Genomic DNA, 27,492 nt, shown 5'->3' with positions numbered 1-27,492 from the left:
GCAACTGGGGTCCGGTACCGGCAGCACTCCCCGGGGACGGGACGGTGCAGGGAGGGCGGCAGGAGCCCGAGAGGCGCCCGCACCGTCCCGTCTCCGTGGCGGGGGCCGTCCCCGACGGCGGCCACCCTCGGCCGGGAGGTGGCAGCTCTCCGCGGCGGGAGCCCTGCCTCCGCGGCCGCGCACCCCACCCGCTCCCGCCCCCGGGTCCCCGGGGGTGCCGGGAATAACTCGTTCCCCGTCAGGGGCAGGAGGCGGGGCCCGCGCCGTATAAGAAGGGACCGAGCGGGCGTTTCGCTCCCAGGTCCTGAGACGCCTTGTCCCGTCCCCGCCTTCTACCGCTGCTCACGGCGTGACCCGAGCCCGGATCGGCCCCTCGGGGAGGCGACGGCGGGGCTGCAGCGGGAGCACCAGTGGCACCGAGGAGCAGCAGTCCCAGCGGTGCCAGCAGCGGCGGCAGCAGCAGCAGCAGCAGCAGCAGCAGCAGCAGCAGCAGCAGCAGCCCCGCTCCCACCTGCCCGTGGCAGAGGCTGGAGCTGCGACCGTCGCGGAGCGGCGTTTGGTGCCCGCGGTCCGGAGCCCCCGCGCCGCGGCCGTGCGGCGCCGCGTCCCGCTCGCCCATGAGCGCCGCCGCTCTCTACAGCCTGGACTCCCCGGCATGTTATAAGAGCTGGTGCCTGGAGCCCGCCAACTTCTACGACGCCAAGGTGGGCAGCGGCGGCGGGCCGGGTCCCGCCTGCAAGCCGGGGACCCGTGGCGGCTGCGGGATGAGCGGCGAGGAGGCGGGGGGCGGCCTGGGGGGCAGCGGCACCAACCTGGCGGAGCTGAGCGCCGCCGCCCCGGCCATGTACGAGGACGAGAGCGCCATCGACTTCAGCTCTTACATTGACTCTATGTCGGCCGTGCCCAACCTGGAGCTCTGCAACGACGAGCTCTTCGCCGACCTCTTCAACAGCAACCACAAGCCCGAGCGGGGCGGGGACTACGGCGAGTATTTGCCGCCGGGCGGCGGCGCCGGCCGCGACCCCGCCAAGGACCTCGGCGCTGCCATGACCACCCTGCTGGGCGCCGAGCCCCGCACCGCCTCCTCCTCCTCCTCCTCCTCTTCTTCCTCCTCCTCCTCCCGCGGCGCTCTGAAGCAGGAGCCGGACTGGAGCGACAGCGACCTCTCCTCCTCGCTGCTGCCCTCGCAAATCGCCACCTGCGCCCAGACCATCATGAACCTGAGCGGGCAGCCCACGCCACCCACCTCCCCCGAGCCGCCGGGCAGCAGTTCCCCCTCCAGCTGCAGCACCCGCTCCCCGGGCCCCGCCGCCGCCTCCGCCGTGCCCGGGCCGGCGCAGGGCGTCCCGCCGCCGGCCGCCGCCGGGGGCAAGGAGCGGGGAGGCAAGAAGTGCGTGGACAGGTTTAGCCCCGAGTACCGGCAGCGCCGGGAGCGCAACAACATCGCCGTGCGCAAGAGCCGCGACAAGGCGAAGCGGCGCAACCAGGAGATGCAGCAGAAGCTGCTGGAGCTCTCGGCCGAGAATGAGAAGCTGCACAAGAAGATCGAGCAGCTCACCCGGGACTTGACCAGCCTCCGGCACTTCTTCAAGCAGCTGCCTAGCGCCTCCTTCCTCCAGCCCGGCTCGGGCACCGACTGCCGGTAACCGGGGGGGAGCGGGACGGAGAGACGGACTCCGGGAGACGGTGGATAAATACCTCAGAGGGCCGTGCCGGGCCATGCCGCGGTGTCCCGGGCCGGGCCGCGCACGGGAGGAGGCGCGGAGCCGCGGCGGGACGTGCCGGCTCCGCGGCCGCGCTCGGAATGTGGCAGCGACGTGGGGCGATGCCTGGGTCTTTCACCACGAAACTTGCGAAAAAGGGAAAAAAAAGCTAAATATATTTTTTTCTTTTCTCCCCTTAAATTATTTTTGTAATGATAGTTTTCGTCTTTTCTACATTTTACTCATACCGATGCAGCTATGGTACATCTGTTAAAATGATTCAAAATCCCATGTATTTTAGACAGTAGGATGGATAAAAAAAGACTGAGCATGCTCGACCTTTTATATCGATTTTTACAGCATTTCTAAGAATAAAGAAAAGCATTTTAAATCAACCCTGCTCTCGTTTGCTCTGTGTCGTGACAGCAGCGGGCCGGCGGCGGGGGAAGCTGCGCTTCCCGGGAGGGAGCTGAACACGGGGTGAGGGGACAAGGCGGGACGGGTCCCAGCAGCTGAGACGGGGAGGTGAGGGAAAGCTGGAGGGCGAGGGGCGCCGCGTTATGTCCCAAAGCATCCAGAGAAGGATGCAGGGGTGCGAACAATCGTGAGACTCCTCGGCCGTGGGGGTTGCGAAGTCTGCTTCCCCCTGAGCGTCATCGCTGGGCCGGAATGCTGAGTCAGGGGTTGCCGCGGCGCTGACTGGGACTGAGCAGCTGCACAGCAAGAGGGGCTGCTCTGTGACCAGGACTCTGCCAGAAACACAGTATTTTATGAAAAAAAGTACATGTGACCACAGGAACACCACTGGTTAAAATTTATGCTGAAAAACCTCCAAGGGGTTTCCATTCCAGATAATGCAAAGCTGCACCTACACTCAGGTGCTCTGGAGTTTTGGAACCAGATATAGTGAGTCCCAGAGATGATGTTGCACCCACAGGCTTCATCCTGCTGTAGAACTGTAGGAGCTGGGCACTTTCACTGGTCCCTGCTAGCATAAGTGAGAGCGGGCAATGCTGCCTGATTGAGTGAATATATCATGAAAGGTCAGGCAACTTGTCTGAATTTTTGTAGTGCACGCACAAAGATGACAGCTTCTGTGGGGCACTGGCAGAAAAATGGCCTGACACAACAAGCATCTCCAGCTGTCCCAGAGACTGAAATCTTAATGATTTCAAAGGGGAGCCCCGGTTTCCCTTACACACCAGTATCTTCTACACAGGAATGGGCTGAAGTCCCCTTTTTCCTTACAGGAAGGCAGGTAAGAGACTGAAATATTTGGAGGAGGGGGGGAAAAGGGGATTTCAAAAGCTGGGTCATTCCTTTAGTAATCATGGCATACATAAGCCTGTTTGCTATCAGCCTGAGCCACAGGAATGATCAGTGTGGCAAGTTCGTTGTTCTTTTTCTGCTAGTTAATCCCATAGGAGACCTGTGCAAAACCACTCATTCCTCCTCCTCTGAGCTGTAAGGGGCTTTTAAATACTGTGAAAGGGGAAAAAAATCCAGTCTCTAACTCTTACAATAATTCTTACAATTATACACACAGAGGAAGATTTTGGTATTATTTATCTGATCTGTAATCCATGTCTCCACAGTCTGGGTGAGGATGGTTACATGGCCTACAAAGCAGTTTGCTTCTTACCCGTAACAGAAACTGTATAATGAAACACCAGTTCTGTGGGAAGCTACAGATAACACAGTACTTCTATGCTTAAAGACCAATTAGCTGTAAAACATTAACTTTATATGTGCTTGACACTTCAAAATATAAGCTTTATTCAAATCTCTGTCTGTATAACAATTATTGCAAGGTGATAACAACTCAGAATTTGTGCACCACGTGGCATTTTGCAGCTGGTCTGGAATCCACTGATAAAACTCAGCTTAAACCACCATTCACTGCCTATAGCAAAGTATTTATTTCAAAAAATATCATTAAAATATTTTCCCCTGACACATAATATTTACAGTATTGTATAAAAAAAAATCACAACCATTCAAAACTTCCAGAATGAGATGTTTTACACACATAAACAGCAAACATACCAAAGAACTGTATTCTTATACTCTGAACTGATCCGAAAGAGTTCAGAAAGTTAAACAGGTTTTTTTTATATGGATATTTTTTCAGTGATAGCACAATGTGCTTTGTAAATCACAGTTTTAATAAACTATCTTAATGCTTATCACACTTGCATTACACCTTATCTGTGGCACTAGTTAACAGATAACCACATTACAAAGTCCACAGATACTATAATAGCTGACTAGAGTTCACTTCTGTCTCACTGCAGCTTCCAGAAGAACAATTTCCTCTAGTGCAACACAGTTGGGTTGACTGGTTACAGAGTGGACGTAGCAGTTCAATAACCCCACCTCCTTTCCCAGCACGCTCTGCACCTCGTAAGTCTGCGGGAATAAAAGCATGGTGAGTAAAACAAACAGTCCTGGACATTCTGTTCTAAACAGCATTCAGCTGGGAAGATGCAGCCTGAAAGATCCTCTTCCAACAGACAACTTTTTTAAAGGACTCAGAAGGGTACATTAGAACTGATAGAATGAATACATTAATTTTCAATAATTAGATCACACTCCTGCCTCAACTGCTGCTTCCCAACTGGGGTTTAAAAACAAGCTGTTTAAAAATCTAAAAAGTTACGGTGATGTTGAAGTCAATTTTGCTGAAGCATAACCTGCATGTGCTCCCTTTATCTCACTTTCTGACACATGCAGCACTTCCCATGTGCTGGCAATGTGTGTACACATACTATACATTGATTACTTTGGCTAACTGATCCACTAAAGGAAAAACCACTTTGTTACCCTTTTTACTCTACCCACTCCCCCCACTTTAACTTTGTGTTGTTCATGCATCTTTTACCATCACCAGCACCTACACAGTCCCTCCTGTTTAATGATCTGACCAGCATTTTACCCACGAGTTGTGCCTGAGCAAATTTGTAGAGACTGTATTCTATGAGGAGGAGAGGGATGCAAGGCTGGGATGGCTTCACTAAGAGGAGACAGCACGTTAACAGAAGAACTGGTAACAATGATAGTTGATACCTCACTTGAGAGGGTATCTCAGATGGCAACTTCACATCCATTTTTTTCCCTAATGGGTCTTGTCTATGACCAGCCCCTGACCATGCCCCTGCTTTCATCTGGGCTGTGCTTCTCTACAGGTATGTGATACCCACGCCTGTTGCCTGGTTCAAGGTATAAACAATCTTTTTCCTTTTTTTCCCCTAGATTTTTTTACCCCAGACCGGTTCTGCAGTCCAGTTCACTGTGCAGCTGCACAAACAGCTCTACTGGTGTGACAGAAGGGCTGCCACAATGTAAGGAACAAGCGTCCAGGGCCAGCAACAGCTAAAACCAACCTCCCTGCCAAAAAAATTGATTACAAAGCTACACCCTTAGAAACTTTAGCAGCACTGGCAAAAAAATGACACCTCAAGTATTATTTCTTATGAGTAATCTTTATCCCTGCATTTCAGCTAGGGAAGAAAAAAATCTAAGTTGCCAGACTTCTAAATACTGGCATTATACACATTGAAACATGAAAAAGAGGTTATTTGAGTTCTAATAACTTGAAAAATAACTATGTTTTGCTAGTCTGTGACCAAACCAGGCACATCCCGTAAAACTCAGCAAGACTTAATTGCTATTAAAGGAGTAAACACATTTTGGAAATTTCTTCTATCAATTTGCTTAAATGAAATATATACCCTCCCACATAAGAAAAATAATTTCTGATTTCAGAGTAACTTTCCACTTTCAGTATTACCATAAATTCCATTAAAACCGTGGAGCATGTAGTAGCAAAATGCTGGAAAACTTGTAAGACAGGGAAAGCAAACTGACCTCAGTACATGTCACTGAAGATACTTAACTGGGATGATAAAACAAGACAACAAGCCAACCTTTGCTCCCTTCCACATGCAAGGGAGAGGGGAGAATCTTGGGATCCCAACTGGACTTAATGACTCTCTAAAGGTGCTGCTCCTTCCCTGCTGGCCATCTGGCAGCCAGTGCCAGCCAGGCACCTATCTGGGTGCCTCCGTCACCTATGATAAATCTGGGTCACTGTGCCAAATGTCAGAGTTCTTCTGATATCTCAGATTAAAGGAATAACTACTTCATGATTACATAAACTGTACTTTAGCCCATGGATCCCCGTGGCTTATGTGTGTTTCATTCATACCATTATAAAGTAGTATCTTGCACACAATTTGCAAATTCCTCTACTACTTCCACCTGCCAGTACTTGGACTGTTATGTCTGCTGTCTTTGGATCCTCAGCCAGAGAATGGACTAAAGCCCAGCACTGCCCGTCGCAGCTCTGAGTGCCTGGACACGGTGCGGTTTGCAGGTAGCTCTGCAGATCTGCAGCTGAGCTAAAGCTGTTCATGCAGCCCATCTGCAGCATCCCTCTTCAACGAAGGAGGGTGTCAGTCTGATCATAGTCATGAGACAGCAGGACATCAGCAGCTGGAAGGTGCGATTGCCAAAGGGCCCAGCCCACCTGTGGTGGTTTGGGCTAGGCCTTCCTTGGTGACCAGTTTGTAACCAAGGAAGGGTCCAGATTTACCCAGTATTCCCTACGATTTTTACGTAAGCCAGACTATAAGAAAAAAGGAGGAGAGGCCTTTGCTCTCTTTCCTTGCGGTGGCTTGGAGGTGCAGGTTCCCTGCTGTTGAGTCTGCCGTGTTGGGGAGCGAGGCCTGGTAAGGCCTTGTCGACCTTGGGAGGCGGAGGTTGCCGGCGATCGTCCCGGAGAGACTCTCGGTTGTCCCAAGGAGAGTGGTGGAATATTTTCTTTGCTAACTCTTTAGTTACTAGATCTCGGGCTACTGATTGGTATATATATATATATATTTTATTTTGGTTTTGTTCCCTTTCCCCCTTCCCCTTCCCTTGTGAAATTGTATATATTTTAAATTGTATATATTTCAATTGTAACATAAGTGTAAATATATTTATATATATCACTTTAGCTGTCTCCCTCGTTTTGGGTTTTCTTAGTTGGTTGTTTTTCTCCCTCTTCTCCCTGAGGTTTGGGGGGTGGGGGGGGACTTCTGGTGGTAAGGTTTGGACTCTTGGCAGGGAGCCAGCTTCAAACCATATCACCACCCAAATCACAGGCTGGACATGAGAAAGTGCAATCTCCTAGCACAGTTCTGAAACGAACTGCCTGGAAACTCACAATCTCTATCACTGGAGGTTTTCAAGACCCTGCCAACAAAAGTCATGGCTGACTTGTCTCCACATTGGCAACAGCTCAGTGTGGATAGGAGGTTGGACAACAACCTCCAGGAATCCTTTCCACTTCTATGATATCACTATCTTCCCACCTGATTCATGTCTCCTGTACTCTGCCTCTACAGTAAGTTATGTAGTTTAACTTCCTTTAATCAGCATTCATTATACCTACCCCATCCTCACTGGTGGAGGACATCAGGAGAGAAGAGATTGTCCTTTGCAACAGCTGGAATGAGAAAATTCACAGGTTTTGTTCATGACAAAAATCTTATATATGCAAAGACGTTCTGTTTGCAGGTTAAAACAGTCACATAGAAGAAAGCTTTATCATTTTAATATAAAATGTTTTTATTTCTCTGGCCAAGAAAACAGAGAAGACACAAATGAAGTTCAGAATGGAAGTCTAAAAATACGCACTCCTTTTAGACTGGGGAGACTGAGGTTTCCCAAGGCCCAACCTAATAAGCCCTTCATCTGGGCCATAGAACAGTTTGCAAACCTCAGTGTGAACTCGATGATTGTATTATTTAAGCAAGATCTTGAAACTGGGTTCCTAGCCCAGTGAAACATAAGTTTAGTATCAGATTAAATTATGGAATAGTCTTACATATTTTGTCTTCTGACAAAGCTTTTTGTAAAAGTGTGGCTTAGAGTACCTATGTGTCTACATACAATACACAGAACCTTATTTCATGCCATACCTTTACTTTTACTGTACTCTGAGATCGGGATGGACAACTCAAGAAGACTTCCAGCTGCATTTTCAAAACCGGTGTAAAGACAACTTCAGAGCATTGTTTGCAATATAGCAATTCTCTGAAACACACAAATAATGTTGGAAAAACACAGAGAAGCGGAAAACCTATCAGCTGTAAATCAAAACAAATAAAAACCCAACTAGTTTATTCTGTAAAATACTTTGCTGGTAGACTTTCAGTGGGAAAGCCTTGGTAGGGATTCAGTTGATAATAGCAAATAAAGCTCTTCTGCTGGCAGTAACTCTCTTGGAGGACCTAAACTCTTCTGGCAGAGGATCTTCCTTTTATAAGTTCTGGCAATATGGAGGGAGGTTGCTATTTATAGTCACCCCACTTAAGCAAATATTAATCTCATAACTTTCTAAAAGTTATGGCACAGGATAATCTCATAACTTTCTAAAAGTTATGGCACAGGAAAATTTGCAGTATACATTTGGCCCAAGCGACTTATTGACTTAGGCCCTCATTCAGCAAATGTTCAGTGTTTTCAATGCACACTGAACAAAATTAAGCTCAGCTATAAGTGCTTGTTGGAAGCACTTCTTAAACAAACCATGATACTTCATTCATTCTCCAACGGAAGCAAAAATGTCCTTCACAGGTGAGATATTTTTTTAATTGAACTACACTACTATGTGAACATACACACATCCTTAGTTTTTGCATGACAATACAATATAGGTCACCTGTTTTTTATTTTCATCTTTTTTCCCCTCAAGGACTATATGTAACAAAGCATAAGCAGTAAATCTTCTCATATTTAGGAAAATGTTATCTATTTCAATAGGATCAAACCCGCCCAACTGCTCCTTATAGTTTTTGTAAGCTTTTCCAGTAGAAAGAACCCCTCCTTTCTATCTTTCTTTCTTTCTTTCCTTCTTTTTTCACTTTGACTACTCTTATCCTGCTGGGTTTTTATTCCACCAGGTATCTCAGTCTCTACAAGAGGAAGCTGGCTAGGCAGCTGAAGGGTGGGCTTTCCAAAAGCATGCCAGTGTGACCCACGTTCAGCATTTCAAGTGGTAACAGGTCCTGTAGGGTCAGTCTTCACATTCAGGACAGCCATACTGCCAGAATTATTCAATGTCCTTTTTAGAAAGGTGATAAATTCAGTAGGTCTGAAACACAACTCTTCCACACTTAGATAAATCTCAGCAAAGATGACAGTTCAGTATAAAAATGAGGTGAATTGGGGGTGCACAGAGTAACAAGGCAGGGCACACAAACACATGCAGCTACTTTTAAAGGAACTTAAAATCAGACCTGTAGTTTATGTGTATGTTTATTAAAACTAACATTATAATGCAGTGGGCTATGAAGTCTTTATAAACAAGGCTTTAAGACTGATTTTTTTAAAAAGTATTAACTGCAAAATCAAACCATTTCATATCTACTTGTATCTTTCTTAATAAATTAATGTAACCTTGCAGGCTTTATCAGTTCATCAGCAATAAAAATACTACGTCTTAGTTCTAGGAAGGAGCAAAGTGCAGCCTGTGCCTGCAGGAATCATTGCATCACCTATTGCTATTATGGCTACATCTACAAAACACCTGGAGTGCTCCGGAGCATGCTGACTCTCACCTGTCCTGGGGACACAGTTCCAACTTTCCATTTCCACATCTGTCGCATGTAGGCCAGGAGAAAGCAGTGCTCTCATTAACTCCAACAACAGTACCTGCAGAACATGGAATTCTTACAAAATGCTAACATTAAGCCAGCAAACACAGTCTCTCTTGGCTTCACAGCAGGTTTGAGCCTTTCTGACCCACAGCTTAGGACTTGTCAGAGCAAGAATCGGCTCTTTCAACAATCTCACTCCCTTTCTCCTTGGTCCCTCCAACAAGGGATGAAAGTACAGCACAGTATGTTACACTCTAAAAATACCAGAAGGTACATAATTGACAATTAACTTTCCAAAGAGGTTCAGTTCTTTTGGTTTGGATTTTATTGCTTTTCTGATTTGTTTTCACTTGTTTGCTTTCTTTCTGGTCCTCTGATGTTTCCTTGGCAATAAACAGCTAAAAAAATCATCAGATCAGATAGCTTGATATTGATATTTAGGAAACACAAACCAATGAGAAGCCCCAATCCCTTTTGAAAACAACAATGCAGATTAAATGGAGTTATTCTTCATTTATACTGATTTAAGAGAGATTAGACCTGGCCCACAGACTTAAGTGTGTGTCTAAGAAGGGAATGCCAAAGATACTTTGGACTAATAAAAAGGGCCTCACTAGTTTTGGCAAGAAAAAATATATTCAGGGTTTTATGAGAAGCCAATAAAGAGCGTATTATATTTTATGGTAACAATATGATGATATTATGAGAATTATTTATGGAGAAAAACACATCTGAGTATTCACCTGTAAGAACAAAATTACACTAAAATAAAACCTCACTAATACAACAGAACTACAGACTAAAAAATCCAGCTCCTATTGAGCAAGAATCTCACATTCTATACCACATTCAACAGAAGAAAGCCTTGGAGACTATGGAGCATTTACACCATCTGGACTGTAAAGCAGGCTGTTAATCCCTTACTTTTCTGGTTCTCCTGGAGCAAGGAGGGAGCTACACCTAAACTACAAAACTGTAAGATTTTCTTTGTGAATTCAAAGGACAGGGAGTCTGAAGATATGGAAAGTTGCTTCTCAAATACAACATTTACGACCCAATTGCTAAGCATACATTGAAACTACATGCATTACAGTGACAGAATAAGCAATTCTATTTAACCCCTTGGACTCCTACAGAAATAATTTTGATTATTCAGTGTTTGTGATAAGCTTGGAGTTTCCATCAGCACTTGCTACTACAAGGTAGGATGCTCTCTGCCACAGCACAGGCATGTTTCTCTTTGAATGACGTGAATGCTGAATAGAGTTAAATCCAGCTGGTGGCCGGTCACAAGTGGTGTTCCCCAGGGCTCAGTGTTGGGGCCAGTACTGTTTAATCTCTTTATCAATGATTTAGACAAGGGGATCGAGTGCACCTTCAGTCAGTTCCCAGATGACACCAAGCTGGGTGGGAGTGTTGATCTGCTAGAGGACAGGAAGGTTCTGCAGAGGGATCTGGACAGCTGGATCCATGGGCCAAGGCCAGTGATATGAGGTTCAACATGCCAAAGTGTCAGGTCATGCACTTGGGTCACAACAGCCCCAGTCAGTGCTACAGGCTGGGGGAAAAGCAGCTGGAAAGCTGCCCAGTGGAAAAAGACTTTGTGGAGCTGGTCAACAGTGGACGAACATGACCCAGTTATGTGCCCAGGTGGCCAAGAAGGCCAATGGCATCCTGGCCTGTATCAGCAATAGTGTGGCCAGCAGGACCAGGGTAGTGATTGTCCCCCTGTACTGGGCAATGATGAGGATGCACCTTGAGTACCATGTTCAGTTTTGGGCCCCTCACTACAAGAGGGACATTGAGGTGCTGGAGCGTGTCCAAAGAGCAATGGAGCTGGTGAAGGGGAGCTGGGGTTGTTTAGGCTGGAGAAAAGGAGTCTCAGGGGGACCTTCTTGCTCTCCACAACTATCTGAAAGGAGGCTGTTGCCAAGTAGGGGGTCAACCTCTTCTCCCAGGTAACAAGTGACCGGACGAGAGGAAATGGCCTAAAGTTGTGCCATGGGAGGTTTAGATTGGCTGTTAGGAAGAATTTCTTCGCTGAAAGGGTGGTCAAGCGTTGGAACAGCTGCCCAGGGAACTGATGGAGTTACCACCTCTGGAGGTCTTTAAAAGACATGCAGATGTGACACTTGGGGGCATGGTTTAAGTGGTTGATTTGGCAGTGATGGGTTAATGGTTAGACTCAGTGATCTTAAAAATCCTTTTCAACAGAAAAGATTCCATGATTCTATGATTCTTGTTTATCAAAAAGAAAAGCTGTCAATTGGTTTGCTGAATATGTTACCTTTTTAATTAAAAAATCATTTTAAAAACAAGACAAATACCCTTTTCTGACAGATGTGTTTCTCTCTAAGACTCTTCTTTCTTCCAGCTCTGTGCCATACTGCAACTGCAGGATGCCAGTGCACAAGTAATGCAAGTACATTTCAAGAAAATTAATCAGGATCATACTGATGAGATTATGTACAATGGTTTATTTTGATGACAATGTAGAGTTCCCTTGAGAAAACCACCAGACATCACTGAAGTCATACCAACTCAAACCAGCAACAGGTATAATAATCTAGTGACAGTCTTGGGTACCCTGTATGCAAAGTGATTTCTCAAGTTTAAACTGCTGAATTGCTGCACATCTTTGACAAGACTCTTGATTTTGCTTAAACTTCACAAATCTTTTGAATATTTTCCCAAGATTCTTCTTTTCAATGGAAATGCACATAGCCAAAATTAGATTTTCACCTATTTGCTATTTTTATGAGTTGTGGCTGACATCACTAAGAAGAGATTGACAATAGGACAACACCTGACAAAACAGGTCTCTTGTGTGGAATGCAAAGTAACACTCTGGTTGAAACATTCAAAAATCTATGTGTTTGGTTTTGGGTTTTTTTTTTTCCCAATCAGTTGCCCAGAGTAATGGGACAGGAAGGGGAAAAGTTCAATCAAAAAGAAAAACCTAGGTAAGATGATTGACCCCATTTTAGTCATACTATTAAGAAGAAAACTGAAAAAACCCACACCCCTGAGTAAAGACTTCAATATTAAAACATTCAACGTCAAAATTCAATCACTGGTGGTGAGTCACATACTAGGCAAATATCATTAATCAAGTAATATTCCCACATATCATATGTGGTATGGACTAACTAGAATTTGCTCATAAGCATGATTAAGAGGAAAAACAATTTCGTGCAGTATGAACTGCCAACATTTAAGTCATCCTGACTGCTACTATACAGAAAAAAGAGGTTGGAAATTACATTCCAATGCACAGTGATAAGAAAATAAATCTATTAACCCTGAGCTCACAGGTGAAAACCACAGATTCATCTTGCAAAGAAGAATAAACTTTTTATTAGAAAACAACCACAGGTTTTCACTCATCTGTTGAAGAGCAACACATTCCATCCCACAGCTGGGGATGGAATGACTGGGCCTCCCTGAAACAAGAATTTCTGACAAACTCATTGTCCATTTTGATGGGGGAGGAACCTCTGAAGTTCATCCAGACCAGAGTTGTACCAAGTTGCTCAGGGCCCAGCCGTAAGGAGGAGCTTGAACTGGAGGAACTTCAGAAGTTCCTTTCAAAGAAGGGGTAGAGTAAAGCCTGTGCAGCTTTTTTAAGTGTTAGGTGGGAGGATGCCTGTGTACAGCACATGTAGGTGACTGAAAGTACAGGAAGTAAAAGGATGCACAAAGAAAAAGAGTGAATGAAGTAAGACTGATTTGCATTGAAAGCCAGACTAACAACTCTCCGAGTTAACAGACAGGGACAGTGACTAAATTTTAGAGATTATACATTTTCCTCCATGCATTACTCCATCAAATACACATTCTTCCACCAACAAAGTAGGGTCAATGCTATTAGCTTCACTACTTTGGCAGGAAAATGTAGGCACTAACTAAATGAAATCCAAAACAGTGACTGTATCTCTTAAATGCTATTATTTCAGTTACACATAAAAGTGAGAGTTATTGTCTATATATATATATCAGTAGCATAGGTATAAGGAAGATACTTTATATTCTATGTTGGTATCCAGGCATGGGAACATAGTGATAACTGCACAAATTCCAGATTAAACAAGACAAGGTTGTAGGATTAATTTCTCCTTTTGTCATTCTTCCATCTGTAATACAGTACAGGTAAAGCATGACATCTCCCATGTATGTAAAGTAAGTACTTGTTTACACAACAGCTCACAAAGGTGTATTTTCTTTGCTCTACTGGTAAAAGAAAGCTCAGAGAAATGTTTGCTTTATCCTACTATGCACACTGTCAACAAGAAAAGGCACTTCTCATACAAAAAACTAACAGCAGAATATTGACAATTCCTAGCATAACTATTGGAGAGATTAAAAAAAAAGTCAAAAAGCATTTCATACCCAGTGACAGAAATATCTTTCAAGTAACTATATCAATGCAAGATGTACGTAACAATCAAGGCTTTTAGTGAAGTGTCTCTAGTTGTGATTGGTTTTCATTATGAGTTGTTAGAGTTCAACATTTGCACTGCAAGGGGCTCATTTATTAATCACAGAGGTATCGTAAACTTGTGGCTCTACTGTAGCAGAAGGTATGTTTAGTAAAGGCTTTGCAAGGCTTCAAACTGTCTTCTTAGTGCATGACATTATAGCTGGAAGGATTAATTCGTAAACCATTATTTTCTACAATTTCAAAGTTCATTCATCCAGTGAATACTTAAAGGTTTAAATGTCAAACTGTATCAAGAATTTTCTATAAGGGCTCCTGGAATCATAAGAGTTAAATTAAGAAAGGAAATAGTCTTTAAAAGCCAAGAATTGTTGGGCTTTTAAGGACATTTTCCTATAGGCACTCTACAGCTGGGAGGCTTAAGAAGCTGTCTGGACAAAGCATTAGAAAACACACACAGTAGGAAATGTTTCTGCATGATTAGGAAATGTTAGAAAATACATTGTAAGAAATATTTCTGCATGGTTTGTGGTAGAACTGAGATATTAGACAAAGCTATGATCCAAAGTGGCTGGTGAGCAAATATTGGCCAAGTTATGCTAGATTACTATGGCAAAACACTAAATTGTCCCACTGCAGCAAAGCTTCAGGGAAATCAGTCACTAACCCCTACCATTCAGGATCTGGGTAACATATCTTATCCATCTGCCTAAAAAATATTGGTATACCTCACTGTTGCTAACATCAACAAGGTTGATATGAACAGAAGGCTCCTGAAAGAAGACAGTGAAGGAAGGAATATAATGAAATAGATTGTACATTAAACATTTATTTTGGGGAGTGAGTAAGTGAGAACAGAGCTTGGCCAGCAACAGGCAAACAAAGCCCACAAAGAAGTATAAAATCGTAAATATTCTAATGACCCACAGCAATGCTGTGCTTTTTTTATCCCTCCACGCTGTTTGTGCAAGAAATCAATATAAAGACATAAAAGATTAAAGTGAGCACAAATAATTAACCACATTCATTTCAGGAAAGGCCATACAAACCTCTTAGAGCACAAATGGAGTTGGCCTGTGTTGTAGAATCCAGCTCATCGAGTCTGACAGGGCCAGTCAGCTCACTGAGGTCAGCACTGGCAGCCGAGCACAAAAGAGGCTTTTGTAATAAGAGAACAGTACGTTCAACACAAATAATCCTACCTGCCAACAAAGACATTTCAACTCAGTACAGTAACAAGGAAAAAGGTGACCATGTTAATTGTCATGGCCAATAAAGACAACAATCTCTGCCAGCTACTGAACAGATGAATACACTCCATCAGGTTTTCTCAATGACAAAATATTTTCCTTTCAGTGATACGTGCATCATGCTCTTGATACGCTTCACAACTCCCAGGGAAAAAAAGAAGTTTTAAAAATTTGAACATGGCAGAAGAGAGTCTGATGCCACCCAGAATGCATTGAACCACTCCCTGCAAACAGGTTACCATCTCTTCCCTAGTAATAAGCTTGGGCACCCCTTGAGGTGGTCTTACTTTGTTTCCAAGATTACAAAGAGTAGGTGCATGCAATGTTTTATTCTCTAAAGTAGAGATTTTTGCTTCAGGACACAGTCATTTGCACAGTTTTGTATTTTCAGTTCACTTAACGTGTTGGAAGTGACTGAAGGCGTGAGATGTGAACTACCCAAGCAGTCACCATACAGCACACAACTTGAGCCTCATAAAAAGAGTAACTAAAGATGGAAGTAAAGTGAACCACCATAATTTCATGATCTGTGTGGTGGCAAAGGCTCACACCTAAGATGGTAAAGGAGAGCTTGTAAAATTTGTATATCTAGGGACACATGAGTTTCTTAATATTTTTGAGTCTTCTGTCAGCTAGCAAATTCAATTGACACTGGTCATCAGATTCAAATGTCATCAGGGAAGACTGACAGTAATATTAGCAGACATACAACAAGATTACTGAATTTCTCATTTACTTTGGAGATCAAGCCAAAAATATAAACCAGAAACCTTAGAGGAAAGCTCTAATTACAACCCCTTTCAAATTTCTCATGCCAAACTTGCGAAGTCTCATCTTCATCTGAGAACGAAAGTCTCTGGAGGTTGCATATTGTGGTGTCAGAGATAGGGATGCTATTTCTTTGTGACTCCAACTGCTTCAAAACCACAAGTAAAACTTACCATTTCCCCACAGTGCATCCTTGAAGAAGACAAGATGCGAGGCAACACCGAGGGCTTCTGTGATTTCCGTACTGAGAACACATGATGCAGTGACTGCCACAGCAACAACTTTTGGAGTCATATGAACCACATCTTGCAATGTGGAGTCAGTCACAAACAACAAAATCTCTCTTTGATTTATAGGAACACTGTGTTTTGTCTATCATTAAAAAAAAAGATACAAAATTGGAATTCAATTGTTAATTTTTTTTAATAGAAGGAAAGACTAAACATTCTTATATTTAAATAATTAATAAAACTGACAGAAATTATTACATTTAGGGCTTGCACAGGATAATGAGTCAAAGTTTTACTAGAATTTTTCATTATTCCTTACTGCAGATACAAACATCTCTACCTTAAATTAAGTTTCTGAGGTTGACTCTCTGGAATCTTGGCTTTACCTCTGTCAACCATCACACTTTATCATTACTCACTTAGACTAAATGGGATTTGAAAATATATTTTATAAAAAATATGTATTATTTATTTAGATAATATATATGATACATATATATATAAAGCTAATCGGATGGTTTTACTAAGACTTTTTGCCTTAAAAAAAAAGAAGGAAAGACTATTGGTACTACTAATATTATTCCTTTGTGAGCACATTTTCTAGGTACTGTTATTAGATTCCCAGGAATTCCAGTCCTTGGTTAACAGCTACTGTCTAGTCCTTGGCTAATGGTTACTGCAAGTTACAAAATTGGAGCTTTTTCTTTCAGTTGAACAAATATCTCTAAATATTTCAATGATGCATAAAGTTAAGGGAGTAGATAACTCGTAAGTAAGAGAGACAGGAATCCACAATGACAATATAAGTTTTCTGCCAAAGACAGGTATAAAAATATCATGGTATGACTAAATTAAGGTCCATCACAATCAATGAATAAACTTCCTACATTTCAGCTCAGCCTTTGTATCTGAAAATAATCAACACACCATCAGGAGTGTTTTTTAAATTTTTCACACTGGGATAATGAACAAGACAGACATTACATACACATCAGTGCTTATTCCTGAATCTCTAACAAAATCAGTTGGGTTACAATTTGATGATTCGTGCTTTTATTTTGTTTTGTTTGTTTGTTTGTTTTTTAATATCTATGTGTATATGTGAATTTTCCCAAGCTTTAGGAAAATGGATATTTTGCATTTACCAATGCAAACAATGTATAAATTTTCAGATTCTAATATTTTAAAGGATTTGACTAAGATTAAATTACTTCCTTAATTTAAAATGTTTTGGTTGATCTTTCTAATTAGTCTGCTGATCAAAAATTCACACTTAAAACATTTAACTGAAAATCGAATACTATAATGATTGGAGAGACACATACCATTTTATTCTCGAAGTTGCATGTCTCTAGCATAAGGTAATGCAACGAGAACCCCAACTTTTTGTCTTTAGTTGAATTCAAATCTTGACACCATTAACCACACTAAACCCAGCTTTCTATTCATGCTAGCAGCTCTTAAAGCAAATGTGGTAATTGTAAAGTGACTGGGAAAATTTACAACTCAGATATCACAGTTATGCCTTAATGAAATATATGCTGCCTAGTGCATTGATGCTGTTTCTTTGCCTACTAACTACATACATTTGACTACCTTCTCTGCCTAGATAGCATTAGGACAGCTTCAAAGAAAGGATTTCTACATCTGTCCCTTGAGAATTAACAACACATTAAAAGCTGTGTTTCAGAAGAATCATTCGAAAAGTAAATAATAATAACAGCAAAAATCACAAGTTAGTATAAAATCATCATCATCTTGCTATGTGTGACAATTTGTTCAGAACAGAGAGGACACAACAGACAAATAGCAGCAGGATTGAGTTATAAGGAAGGACAGCTCCTTAACCACAGATGGAATATATTTCCTCATATTCCTTCTGAACCACAGTACAGATTCTGAGTAATAATAAAAACATATTTCCATTCCCACTTTACACAAATTAAGTAGTATTAATTTAAGTAGTTAATACTGTAGTTACAGAGACTAAATACTGTTTTTTAAAGTACACCTGAATTAGCTCACATAGCAGATTATTTAATAATTACAAATCTGCACAATGAACCAAATCATAGTCCCTTCCTCAGTTATTACAAATTGGTGATTTTTCATGTCAAAGGTATGTCCTCTTGGCAAAGGCAACTGCAGGAAACAAGCTGCTGTTCGTGATCTTCTTCTGGGAGGATTAGGCAAGTAATACACTACCTTTACATTCCTAGAGCAGCTATCCAGAAAGTTAAACATAAGAAGAATATCTTCTATTGCTTTTCCATCATTACTTTAAAAAAAATTTATGAGCACTCACGTTGTTCACTTATGTGCTTACAGTTCGGCAAGTGAATAGTCATTAAAAAAACCAGCTAATAAATCTCCAAGTAGAAAGAAAAAATCATAAACTTTTTTATCTGTTAGTTAATATTCCGTTCTTCAAAATCACATCTGTTCCTGCATGCTTCATCTTTTCTCTAATTCAGTGATGAAGAGCTTTTACAGAAGAATACTGATGACCCACATCAGCATCTCAGATGTAGACATTCCTGAATAGAAAAATGTTTGGCTAGGATGCCTCTAGTCTGCAATTTTATTTTATTTTGCACTAGAACAGGTTTCTTGGAAATAGAAGTTAACACATGTATGTGTCTTTCTGTTAGAAGGCTAAAGATCCCATCAAGCTAGCCCTAATTTCATGTTTGCAAATGCTCTGTTACATTCTCGCTTAGCATGGAGAAAACACAAAAGATACCCCTCGTCTCTGGAGTTAAAAGTACTCCCTGCCTAAAAATTAAATCATAACTCATTGGCTTCTGAAGCAAAAGGGTAAGACCTAAATTAAATTTATGTCTCACACTGGTGGGAAGCATCTCCAGCTATTTTGCTGGCCGTTCTGGAATTTCTTTGTCTTTGGTTCATATGCTTTGATTCACACTTTGTTTCTTGTGGAGCTGATGGACAATTGCAAATTATTCTCCACCAGAATTCAGTGCTGGCTGCACTAAGGATATGGCTGCTGGCTGTACTAAGGATCCAGTCACCAGGAAAAAAATAAATAAATCAGTAACAAGAAATTCCTTTAACTACTAAGGGAGTTAGCAACATTTTGAAAGAAAATTGTAGCATCATTCAGAAACAAATAAAATATAATTGTAAGCTTTCCGGCACAGTATGGATGGCAGATGTATTTACCTAAGAGTTCCTCCCTTTTACTACTTACTGGACCATAAAAGCCAAATTTGCCTGAGGGGCTTCAGTGGAAGTCAATGAAAATCATCCGCACACTTGCATGAAAAGAGTAAAACTGTATTTTTATATAACCATCATCTGTTCCATTCTATGCCTCAACAGTCAACTGACTGGGAGCATTGCATAGCAAGATTTGCTATGTTCCTAGGGACAGCATTTAGCTATAAATGGAGTCTCCACTGCAAGCTCCCTTTTCAGGGTGCAAGATTACCTCTGGTAAGATAGCAATTTATTCAGGAGTAATTCACTTTCTAGACTGAGTGGCATTGAAACTGGAGATCCAATTCATTTCACTCATATTCACAAGCATTTTAGACATGGTGATAATTCTGCCCATACAACTCTTGAAGTTAATTCCAGAAGGCTTTGGGTTTCCTCTGAAACAAGATGAATGATGGCTTCTTCACATAAACAACATGCTGATTTTATTGTTGAATTCATTACTAAGTGAAAAGATTACCTGCAGTCTTAGATAGAGCACTCGCGCCCAAAAGCTACAACGCTTGTTACAACCATTGATCTGAAAACAGTACAAAAATAGGGAATGAGACAAACATGATACCAGAAATCCAGTGGTAAAAAGTACTTGTTATCTGATTTGTAAAGCAGATTACCCGAAGAATTTCCTTTAGGCCATGAACAGCTGGTGGCTGGTACAAATTAGAAATCTGTTCTTCCTCATCCACTTCCACATGTACTTCACCAGACTGAACAGTAAGAATATAACAGAAGCTGGGAGGAGGAAGATTAGTTGTCATCTATTAAAAAGTAAAGAAAAGAAAAGTGACCTTAAAACAGGCACTTTAATTTGGCCAGTCAAGTTTTTCAATAATAGGTAGAATGAACAAAACAACTTATATTTTAAGAGGGATGGGGAAACAAAATTATATAGTTAATAACAAGGACTCTGATGTAGAAGTTGACTTAATAAACCAACATTCATAAGTTATAAGTGAAATCAGCTTTTGTGCATCATTCTTTCCATAATCTGACGTTGATCCTCATCACAAAAACAACTCATGATTCGGCACACTTGGCAAACATAGTGACTCTTTCAAGGTGCTTTTTGTTGTTTTGCATTTTTTTACTATATGGTAAGAGTGCCTTGACTATTTTTTTTTTTTAATGTCCATAACTTTTCTGAGATTTGGGGACTTTTGCATGTGGGTGGGTTTTTGTGATAGTAAACAGCTGCCGAACTTTTAAAGCTGCCAAATTAAATCCAGGACAGCACAAGGAGATAATGAAGAACAGGAATGCAAGAGCTGCAAGAACTGCTCTCTTTGTGTTATGCCAGATTTTTCTTTCTCCCTTAAAAAGTACCATGACGTAACAACTTTATCAACCACCACTTAAAGAGGTCTCAAACTAGAAAGACTTGTCAGAAAAGACAATGCTAGAAGATAATTTTTATGGCAAAATACTCTTTTGGCAATGTTTGTTGTTAATAAAGCTTCTAATTTAATAGAAGAAATATGAATCTACTAAAGACAGCTGTCCACCCATTAAAAAGAATCTGCATAAAGAAAAAAGCAAAAGAAGCTGATACCCAAACTCTGTTTGCCTCTGTCACCAGTAAAGAAGGCATTTCAATGTATATACGGCTCAAAAGAAATCAGTTCCATAGACCTCTTCCCAATAACATTATCATCATGCTGGCAATATTATTTATGTACCTGTATATAAAACTGCTTCCATAAAACTGTGCATAAAGCTATAATGTTTGTATCAAGAAAAATGTATCTCAAGTGAAAGAAATCCACTCAGCCAAAAACATGCAGCATTAGAATGCAAGTTGTGATTCTTCATGGAATGAATTACCATTTCAAACCCATGACAGAAGTGTAAATTACATGATTATGGAAAGTTTCTTCCATTTTCAGATTGTTAATAAAATAGAAAAAATCAGAGTCATAACAACCCTAAAGAACATTTAAGGGCTTTGCTCTAGCCATGGATATTCCCATTCTGTTGCCCATTTTAATGCAGAAAAGCATCCATTTCTCTGAGACTTCTAAAACATGCAGATGAAAGGGAGAGTTAAGGAGAGTACAGCTATTTCAATTAGTTTCAGTTTTGATTTTATATGTAACTAAGGTCTGAGCTTTTTATTCTTCAGTATAACCCTCTGGGCAGTGTAAAGAACACTCCACATTGGAGATAAAAGATTCTCAGACTTTAGAAATAACCAGTAGTATCCATCTTTAATGTTCTCTGGTTTTGAAACTTGTTTATTTCCAGCTTTCTCATTTTTTTTTTCTTGAACCTGCATCCCACTTGACTCCCTTATGGTCTAAACCAAATTTTTAATACCACAAACTTCTTCCCCAAAGAACAGCCTATTCAAGAACAACAAGCACTTGGCTACCCAGAAGCTTCTCAGATGATCTCGTATTACCAAAATGACACTTGATATGACAGAACTCCTTTTCAAAGACAAAAGCTAATTAAAGGAAAATTACAGATGTGAACTGAGCTTTGCAAATACATAGTAACATAATTTAAATCCATTTTTATACCTCCCCACCCTCTAAAATCAGAGAAACATTATTTTAGTAATTACTTTTGGTTTCATCCTTCGACTGACCTCATATGAAACAAGTATCAGTCAAAGTTATCCTAACTAGAGGAGGACCTGCTTCCAGCAGTCAGTCTGTCTTCACAGAAGTTAATCTTTGGAAAAGTACTTTCAAACCTAAGGCTAAAAAGTGCTTCTAAAGAACGAGTTAGTATCCCTGTATTTCTCAGCTGTCTCCATGCTATCTGTTACCTCTTTCCTCCTGCAAGGAGGAGAGAGGAAGAATTTGTCTGGACATCTTACCATTCTAGCTCTAGAGGATTAATAAGGGGATAATTGCATCATTTTGGAAAGATGTTGCTGATCCAGAGGGCTTCAGGTTAGTCTGGGAGGTTGTCAGAATCAGTAAAACAAAACTTGGTAGGTAAACAAAGGGAAAGAATCTTGATTCCCAAAGTAAACATGATTATACCACCAACAAAAATACTAGTTGTGGGTGAAAAAATTCATACTCATAATAATAAAACTTACCATTTCAGCATCTTGACTTTGTCCGGGAACTTTTACAGGCACTACTGGAGGCCACAGACTGTCTATCAGACTAAAAAGTCCTAATGCCCTTCAAAGAGACCAGTAAAATCAGGTTTAAAATATTTTCCAGTATTACACATTATATTAAAAAGATTCATTGAGAAATGTAATTTAAACCACTGCATGATAATGAAAACAATTTAAAATCATATTTGTTTTCTGGAAGCTGGTTTTGATTTGGTCTAATTAAATCTCCATAATTTCTGCTGCAGGGTGGAGAGGGAGGGAAGGGATGTATCACATTCAGTGACAAAAAAGTCATATTTAATCCTTTGCTACAAACAGTTTGCTGCATGATAAAATTCAGGGGAACTGGGGTAAACGCTAGCTTGGGAAGGACACAGATACCAGTACAACCTCTTTTAAAAAAAAGCTTTCAACTATTTAACTATTAAAAAAAAGTTTTGCTTCTAAAATTTTCATTTCTTGTTTTTTGTTGCTAACAGTTGATTGCAACTGCTTTCAGGAAAGTCAGTTATTATCAGATATAGAGAAACAGGCAAGATTTTGTTATCTGAAGTACATGAGCAGAGGATGGTCTCCTTCCTACACAGTTGCCCATTTAGTTACTCCTATTCTATTCTATTCTATTCTATTCTATTCTATTCTATTCTATTCTATTCTATTCTATTCTATTTATTTATTTATTTTCCAAGTTTCACACTTTTGATTTAAAAACAAACATAAAATTAACAGCCCAGCATATTAAGGTAAGATGTGGCAGATTCTTTAGCAAACAAAGCTGTACTTTGCAGCAGTTCAGTGGCTGCTGTGTGAGTTGATGGAGCATCCTTGCTGGACAAGCAGTAACATCTGAGGGAGAGGCCAGGAAAACAGCTGAGGGACGGGAAATAGCTACAGATAACCAACTTGAAGAAGCATGCATTTTTGAGTTAAAGCTCTGAGTTATCTTGTCCCAGTCCTCTCTTCTGTGCAGTTGAAGTACTGAGATCTGGATTTTAACCCCACACTGACCCTATGAACAAGTTGTCTTTTCCTCCAATTAAAAAAACCCCACTATTTCTGATGCAGCTTTACAAAATGAAGTCCAAAACTTGCTAGAAGTAGTATTATCTTCTAAACCCAACTGCTTAGAAGGAAACCACATACTCTGGTACAGGGCTGAAGCATGTTGCATTATGCTGCTTCTCTTCAAGGGGTCATGGAAACTTTCCTTTTAAAGTTCTGCTTTTAGCTCACTTCTGCTTAAGCTACTTATTTCTGCATTTTCCTAGTCTTTCTCCAAATTCTTAAGTGCTTAGATTCTGGGTGTCCACAGACTGAACTTCTTATCACATTTTTTTCATGAAGTGCCAGGTATTGTCTGTGATTCAGTGTTAATAGTGATGCCTTTGGACCAGCACTACAAGAAATTTTATGGATGCAAATCTCAAAGTAGATCTTGTGGAATAAAACTTGTGGTTCACAATTCGGTAACAAACTGGCAGAGTGAAAAGATGATGTTGCTACCTGTAGTTGCATTCTCCACACTAATGAACAGATCAGAAACACAAACATGTTGCTCTTTTACAGAAATGAACTTCCTGACTTATACAGCATCAACCTGAAGGCTGTAAAAGGAGAATGCTGAGCTCAAAGACTGGGGTGTTTATTTTTCGTTTTGTGTTTTGTTTTTAACAGTGAGAGCATTAAAACACACAAAGCAACATTTCTTAGGTATTAAAGAGATTTTACAGCAAATTGACCACTTCTTGAATCCTCGATCTAGGCAAGATTTTCTGTTTTGTATTGTACAGAACTATGCCCTCTCTACAGACACAAGAGGGGCCAATGCCCACAGAAACTAACCAGTCTTGCTAACTGGGAGATGAAAGAGGAGAGTTACTGAAAGAGAGCACAGCCTCCTGTACAACTTGGGCAGTTACTCAAGTGGCCTTCCTCACACAACCTGCAGCACGAGGGCAGAGCACAGGTATGAACATACCACAAACTCTGTGTGTGTACAGAGATTGCACATTTATCAACTCAGAGCAACTAAGCCATGTTGTTGCATGTTCATGTCTTCAGACAGACCTTACGCTGATCTCTCATGTGTATTATTAAGTGTTCAAAGGGACATGAAGTTGTCCTTTCTTCTTTAGCTCTCTTCTAACTGTTATCCCATGTCAGTATATCTAAGATACATAGTACATTTTCTCCTACTCCTTGTGTCCTTTTGGAGAAGGCTATTTACTGCTTGAACTACAAGCACTAAATTATTAGTAAATGACAGTATTTGTTTACAAGCAGGCAGAGGGTCAATGCTGTGTGAGGAATGTCTCCGGAACATCTTGGCCCTGTTATTTCTTTGACACCAGTCAGGCCAAGAGCAGAGACATTTGCCAACCAAAGGATTTGTAAGTTCCAAATCACATCCTGCTGGGATCCTTGTGTACCAGCTGGGATATTCTCTCTGGAGCTGTCACTCCATCAGTTGGTGTCCCTGGTGGGGAGCTCCCCTCTTGCTCCACCCACTAATATGCCTTCAAAAAGGTAGCACTCTCTTTACACTTATGGACTTTGATCTAGCAGAGGGGGGAATGCGTGAGGGCACTGACAGTGAAGAAATAAAAAAGACATTGTGTCCTCTTCTGTAGAAAATCACTATCCTCACAGAAAGAATACAAGTGTTGTAACTATAGACAGCCAGTAAACTGATAAATGAGTACTTAGGCTATCAGCACCTCTCTGATCCTGTGGAAATTCCATTCATTTATACTACAAGCTGTACTACAAAAATCAAACAAGACCAAATTTTAACTTTTCAAAACTGTATTTCACTGACTCTGACCTGACAACTTCCTTTATAACTTAATAAGGAGATTTTGTTTATTTCTCTTACATGCATGAGGTTTCAGCTACAGTTCTGGTCCAAGAACGTGGTGTGTGCCATACCTGATTCAACTCTTAACATACAGCTTATAGGCTGGGCTATTTTCTGACTTTAATAATCATAACAGAGTCTCAGGGGAAAATTACAACAGGGAGAAAATATCAGCAATCTCAAAGAGAGTTAAAGGAAAAGAAGGCTCATAAGTAGGAAAAGAAGAAACACTATGTAAGGTTTACAGCAAGGAACAAGAAGATGCTAGGACTCTCTTCCAACATCTTCCACAGCTTTGCTTTGAGGACTCCAGACTTGGCACTTCTCTGCTTCCTCCTCTCCTACTTCTTACAGTTTTAGTCTAAAACAAAACAGTTTTCTTTGGCAGTGTCAGTCTCAATTATTAAGAACTGAAAAATAAAGCAATTCCTAGCCCTTTGTGCAAAACTAAGAAGAAATTCCTAAATAATCACCTAGACGGCATAAGCTTCAACTCTCAAGGGACAAGCAATCCAAATAAAAAGTTCATACTGTAGGCTACCTCTCCCTTTAACTGACCTCCTATGATCTTGTAGCACACAAACTATGCAACACCACATTTTCTCAGACTTTAGTAATAAAAGAAACAAAGTCATAAAGTAAAAATCTGAGCCTACTAAACCAGCATCTCAGTCAAAATACGAATAGGGAGGAAGGGCTGCTGATCTATTTTTCCCAAAGTTTTGTTTAGATATATGAAATTATTTTGTTAAACAATTTACATACTTTAATAACTCAATTTTCTATAGTACATTAGAAATTACATGTACTACATTAAACCACTGAAATTATAACATAAAAATACTTTCAAATCAACATAGATATGCCTATGTTATTCTCCAGTGATGGTTACTAAACAGATTAATGACAGAAGCACTGAAGATACAAGTAGAAGTTCATGCTTATAAAGAACAGAAAACTCAGGAGATAAAAAAAGATAATTTCTGATACATAAGCAGTCACAGAAATTGATAAAAAAGTAATGCAAATATTCAAAACTCCAATATGATTACTGAAATTATGCTTTAAATGGAACTCAACTTTTAACCACAGCAATTACTGAAGTGTTTCAGGACCTCAAAACCTCAGAGACGTGGGTGGCTCTTTTAGAGCCAGTCGTTTTGGAGGAGGGAAAACTAAAGGAAGGAAGTTCTGACCTCCTTGCTCTGTGGAGAGTTCTTACTATCACATTTCCTGTCTATGTCTAGCAGTTGAAACACTTACTTGTGTATCAGTTAGCAGTGGTCCTCTCTTCTGAGGGCAAAGCAAAACGAAGAGAAAGTACACAGTGAAGAGTAGAGAAAAAAAAAAGGAGAGAAATAGAGGCCAGTGAAGCATGAAACTTAAATAAAAAGAAGAGGAAAAAAAAAAGAATGAAAACCCTCAGGCACAATAGTGACCACTACAGACATACAGAGAGATTTCACATTTCAGTGTCTAACATTTGAAAGTTTAAAATGACAAACAACAGAAACCAACTTTATTTGAAAATGCAGAAATTTTTCAGAAGAACTTAACACTGGTTGTTGAACTCTATTCAGAGTCTACTTACTTTAGAGGAAAATCCAACAGATAGTACAGCCTGCTATGAATTAAATGTTGGCTCAAATGCCAAAGCTTATGAGTTGATGTATCCTTCTAAATGTTTTAGCCTATCCAACTTAAGCGTGGATTTTAACACTATCAATGCAATAGCTGCCTCTTCTTTTGAAGCTTATTAAGTGTTTTTTGAATTTAGGGACAAAATTTGTACTGCCACCCTGTGTTCTTCCTCCTCTCTCCCTTTATAAATGGGTGTCATCTATCCATTCCGCTGAAACTCTTCATATTTTTAACATATAAGAAAGTATAAAAGGAAGAAGCAGGTACATTTGCTATACTCAGCTGTAAAACAACTCAATGCTTGGAAAATCAGGTGAAAAGACACACATTGTCAAAATTCAAATTATGTGTGGAACTCCAGTCAGGGATAAAAACATAAAATTAATAGTTTTTCTTGATAAAGACACATATCTAACTACAAAGTTTATCCTAGCTCACTGAAATTAATTTCTGGTAGGAAGCAGCAACTGTGACAATTTATAGGTTATTTACTCCTGAGGCATTTTAGTGAGTGCTCAGTCCCTGCACCTCGTTGCATCCATTTAGTTACTGGTTACACCGGACATACCTGAAACATGCCTGGGATCCATTAAAATCGGGGGGGGGTTATATGTTAGCTGCACTGCATACGGATTCATAACCA

The 27,492-nt window shown here is 40.8% G+C and overlaps 2 protein-coding genes across 4 annotated transcripts in view; one reads left to right on the top strand and one right to left on the bottom strand.

Annotated features, from left to right (window-relative positions):
* The first annotated feature begins 369 nt into the window (after nucleotides 1–369).
* Nucleotides 370–2,098, top strand: CEBPD (CCAAT enhancer binding protein delta). Its single transcript, XM_027638542.1, has 2 exons — nucleotides 370–453; nucleotides 484–2,098. Exon 2 carries the CDS (start codon nucleotides 618–620, stop codon nucleotides 1,644–1,646), a length of 1,029 nt encoding a protein of 342 aa, XP_027494343.1. The 5' UTR covers nucleotides 370–453; nucleotides 484–617; the 3' UTR covers nucleotides 1,647–2,098.
* Nucleotides 2,099–3,450: 1,352 nt separating this feature from the next.
* Nucleotides 3,451–27,492, bottom strand: part of SPIDR (scaffold protein involved in DNA repair) — a 200,107-nt gene continuing 176,065 nt past the window's right edge. The window contains exons 12-20 of one of the 3 annotated variants that reach the window (XM_027638539.1): nucleotides 22,325–22,412; nucleotides 19,890–20,033; nucleotides 19,736–19,795; nucleotides 15,979–16,177; nucleotides 14,837–14,989; nucleotides 9,311–9,404; nucleotides 7,670–7,784; nucleotides 7,141–7,194; nucleotides 3,451–4,112 (exon numbers count right to left, since the gene is read on the bottom strand). In XM_027638539.1, the coding sequence (XP_027494340.1) occupies nucleotides 3,978–4,112; nucleotides 7,141–7,194; nucleotides 7,670–7,784; nucleotides 9,311–9,404; nucleotides 14,837–14,989; nucleotides 15,979–16,177; nucleotides 19,736–19,795; nucleotides 19,890–20,033; nucleotides 22,325–22,412 (1,042 nt within the window). In that variant the 3' untranslated portion in view covers nucleotides 3,451–3,977. Of the gene's footprint in view, nucleotides 4,113–7,140; nucleotides 7,195–7,669; nucleotides 7,785–9,310; nucleotides 9,405–12,324; nucleotides 13,483–14,836; nucleotides 14,990–15,978; nucleotides 16,178–19,735; nucleotides 19,796–19,889; nucleotides 20,034–22,324; nucleotides 22,413–27,492 lie in introns of those variants that run through there. The other 2 variants (XM_027638540.1, XM_027638541.1) reach the window with 2 other exon arrangements.

Source organism: Corapipo altera, unplaced genomic scaffold, assembly GCF_003945725.1.
Source record: "Corapipo altera isolate COAL_440 unplaced genomic scaffold, ASM394572v1 49, whole genome shotgun sequence".
Classification (NCBI taxonomy): domain Eukaryota; kingdom Metazoa; phylum Chordata; class Aves; order Passeriformes; family Pipridae; genus Corapipo; species Corapipo altera.
This window is presented reverse-complemented; position numbering and strand designations above follow the sequence as displayed.

Coding starts and splice junctions, on each gene's coding strand:
- CEBPD (XM_027638542.1), top strand. CDS start 618: ATGAGCGCCGCCGCTCTCTACAGCCTGGACTCCCCGGCATGTTATAAG.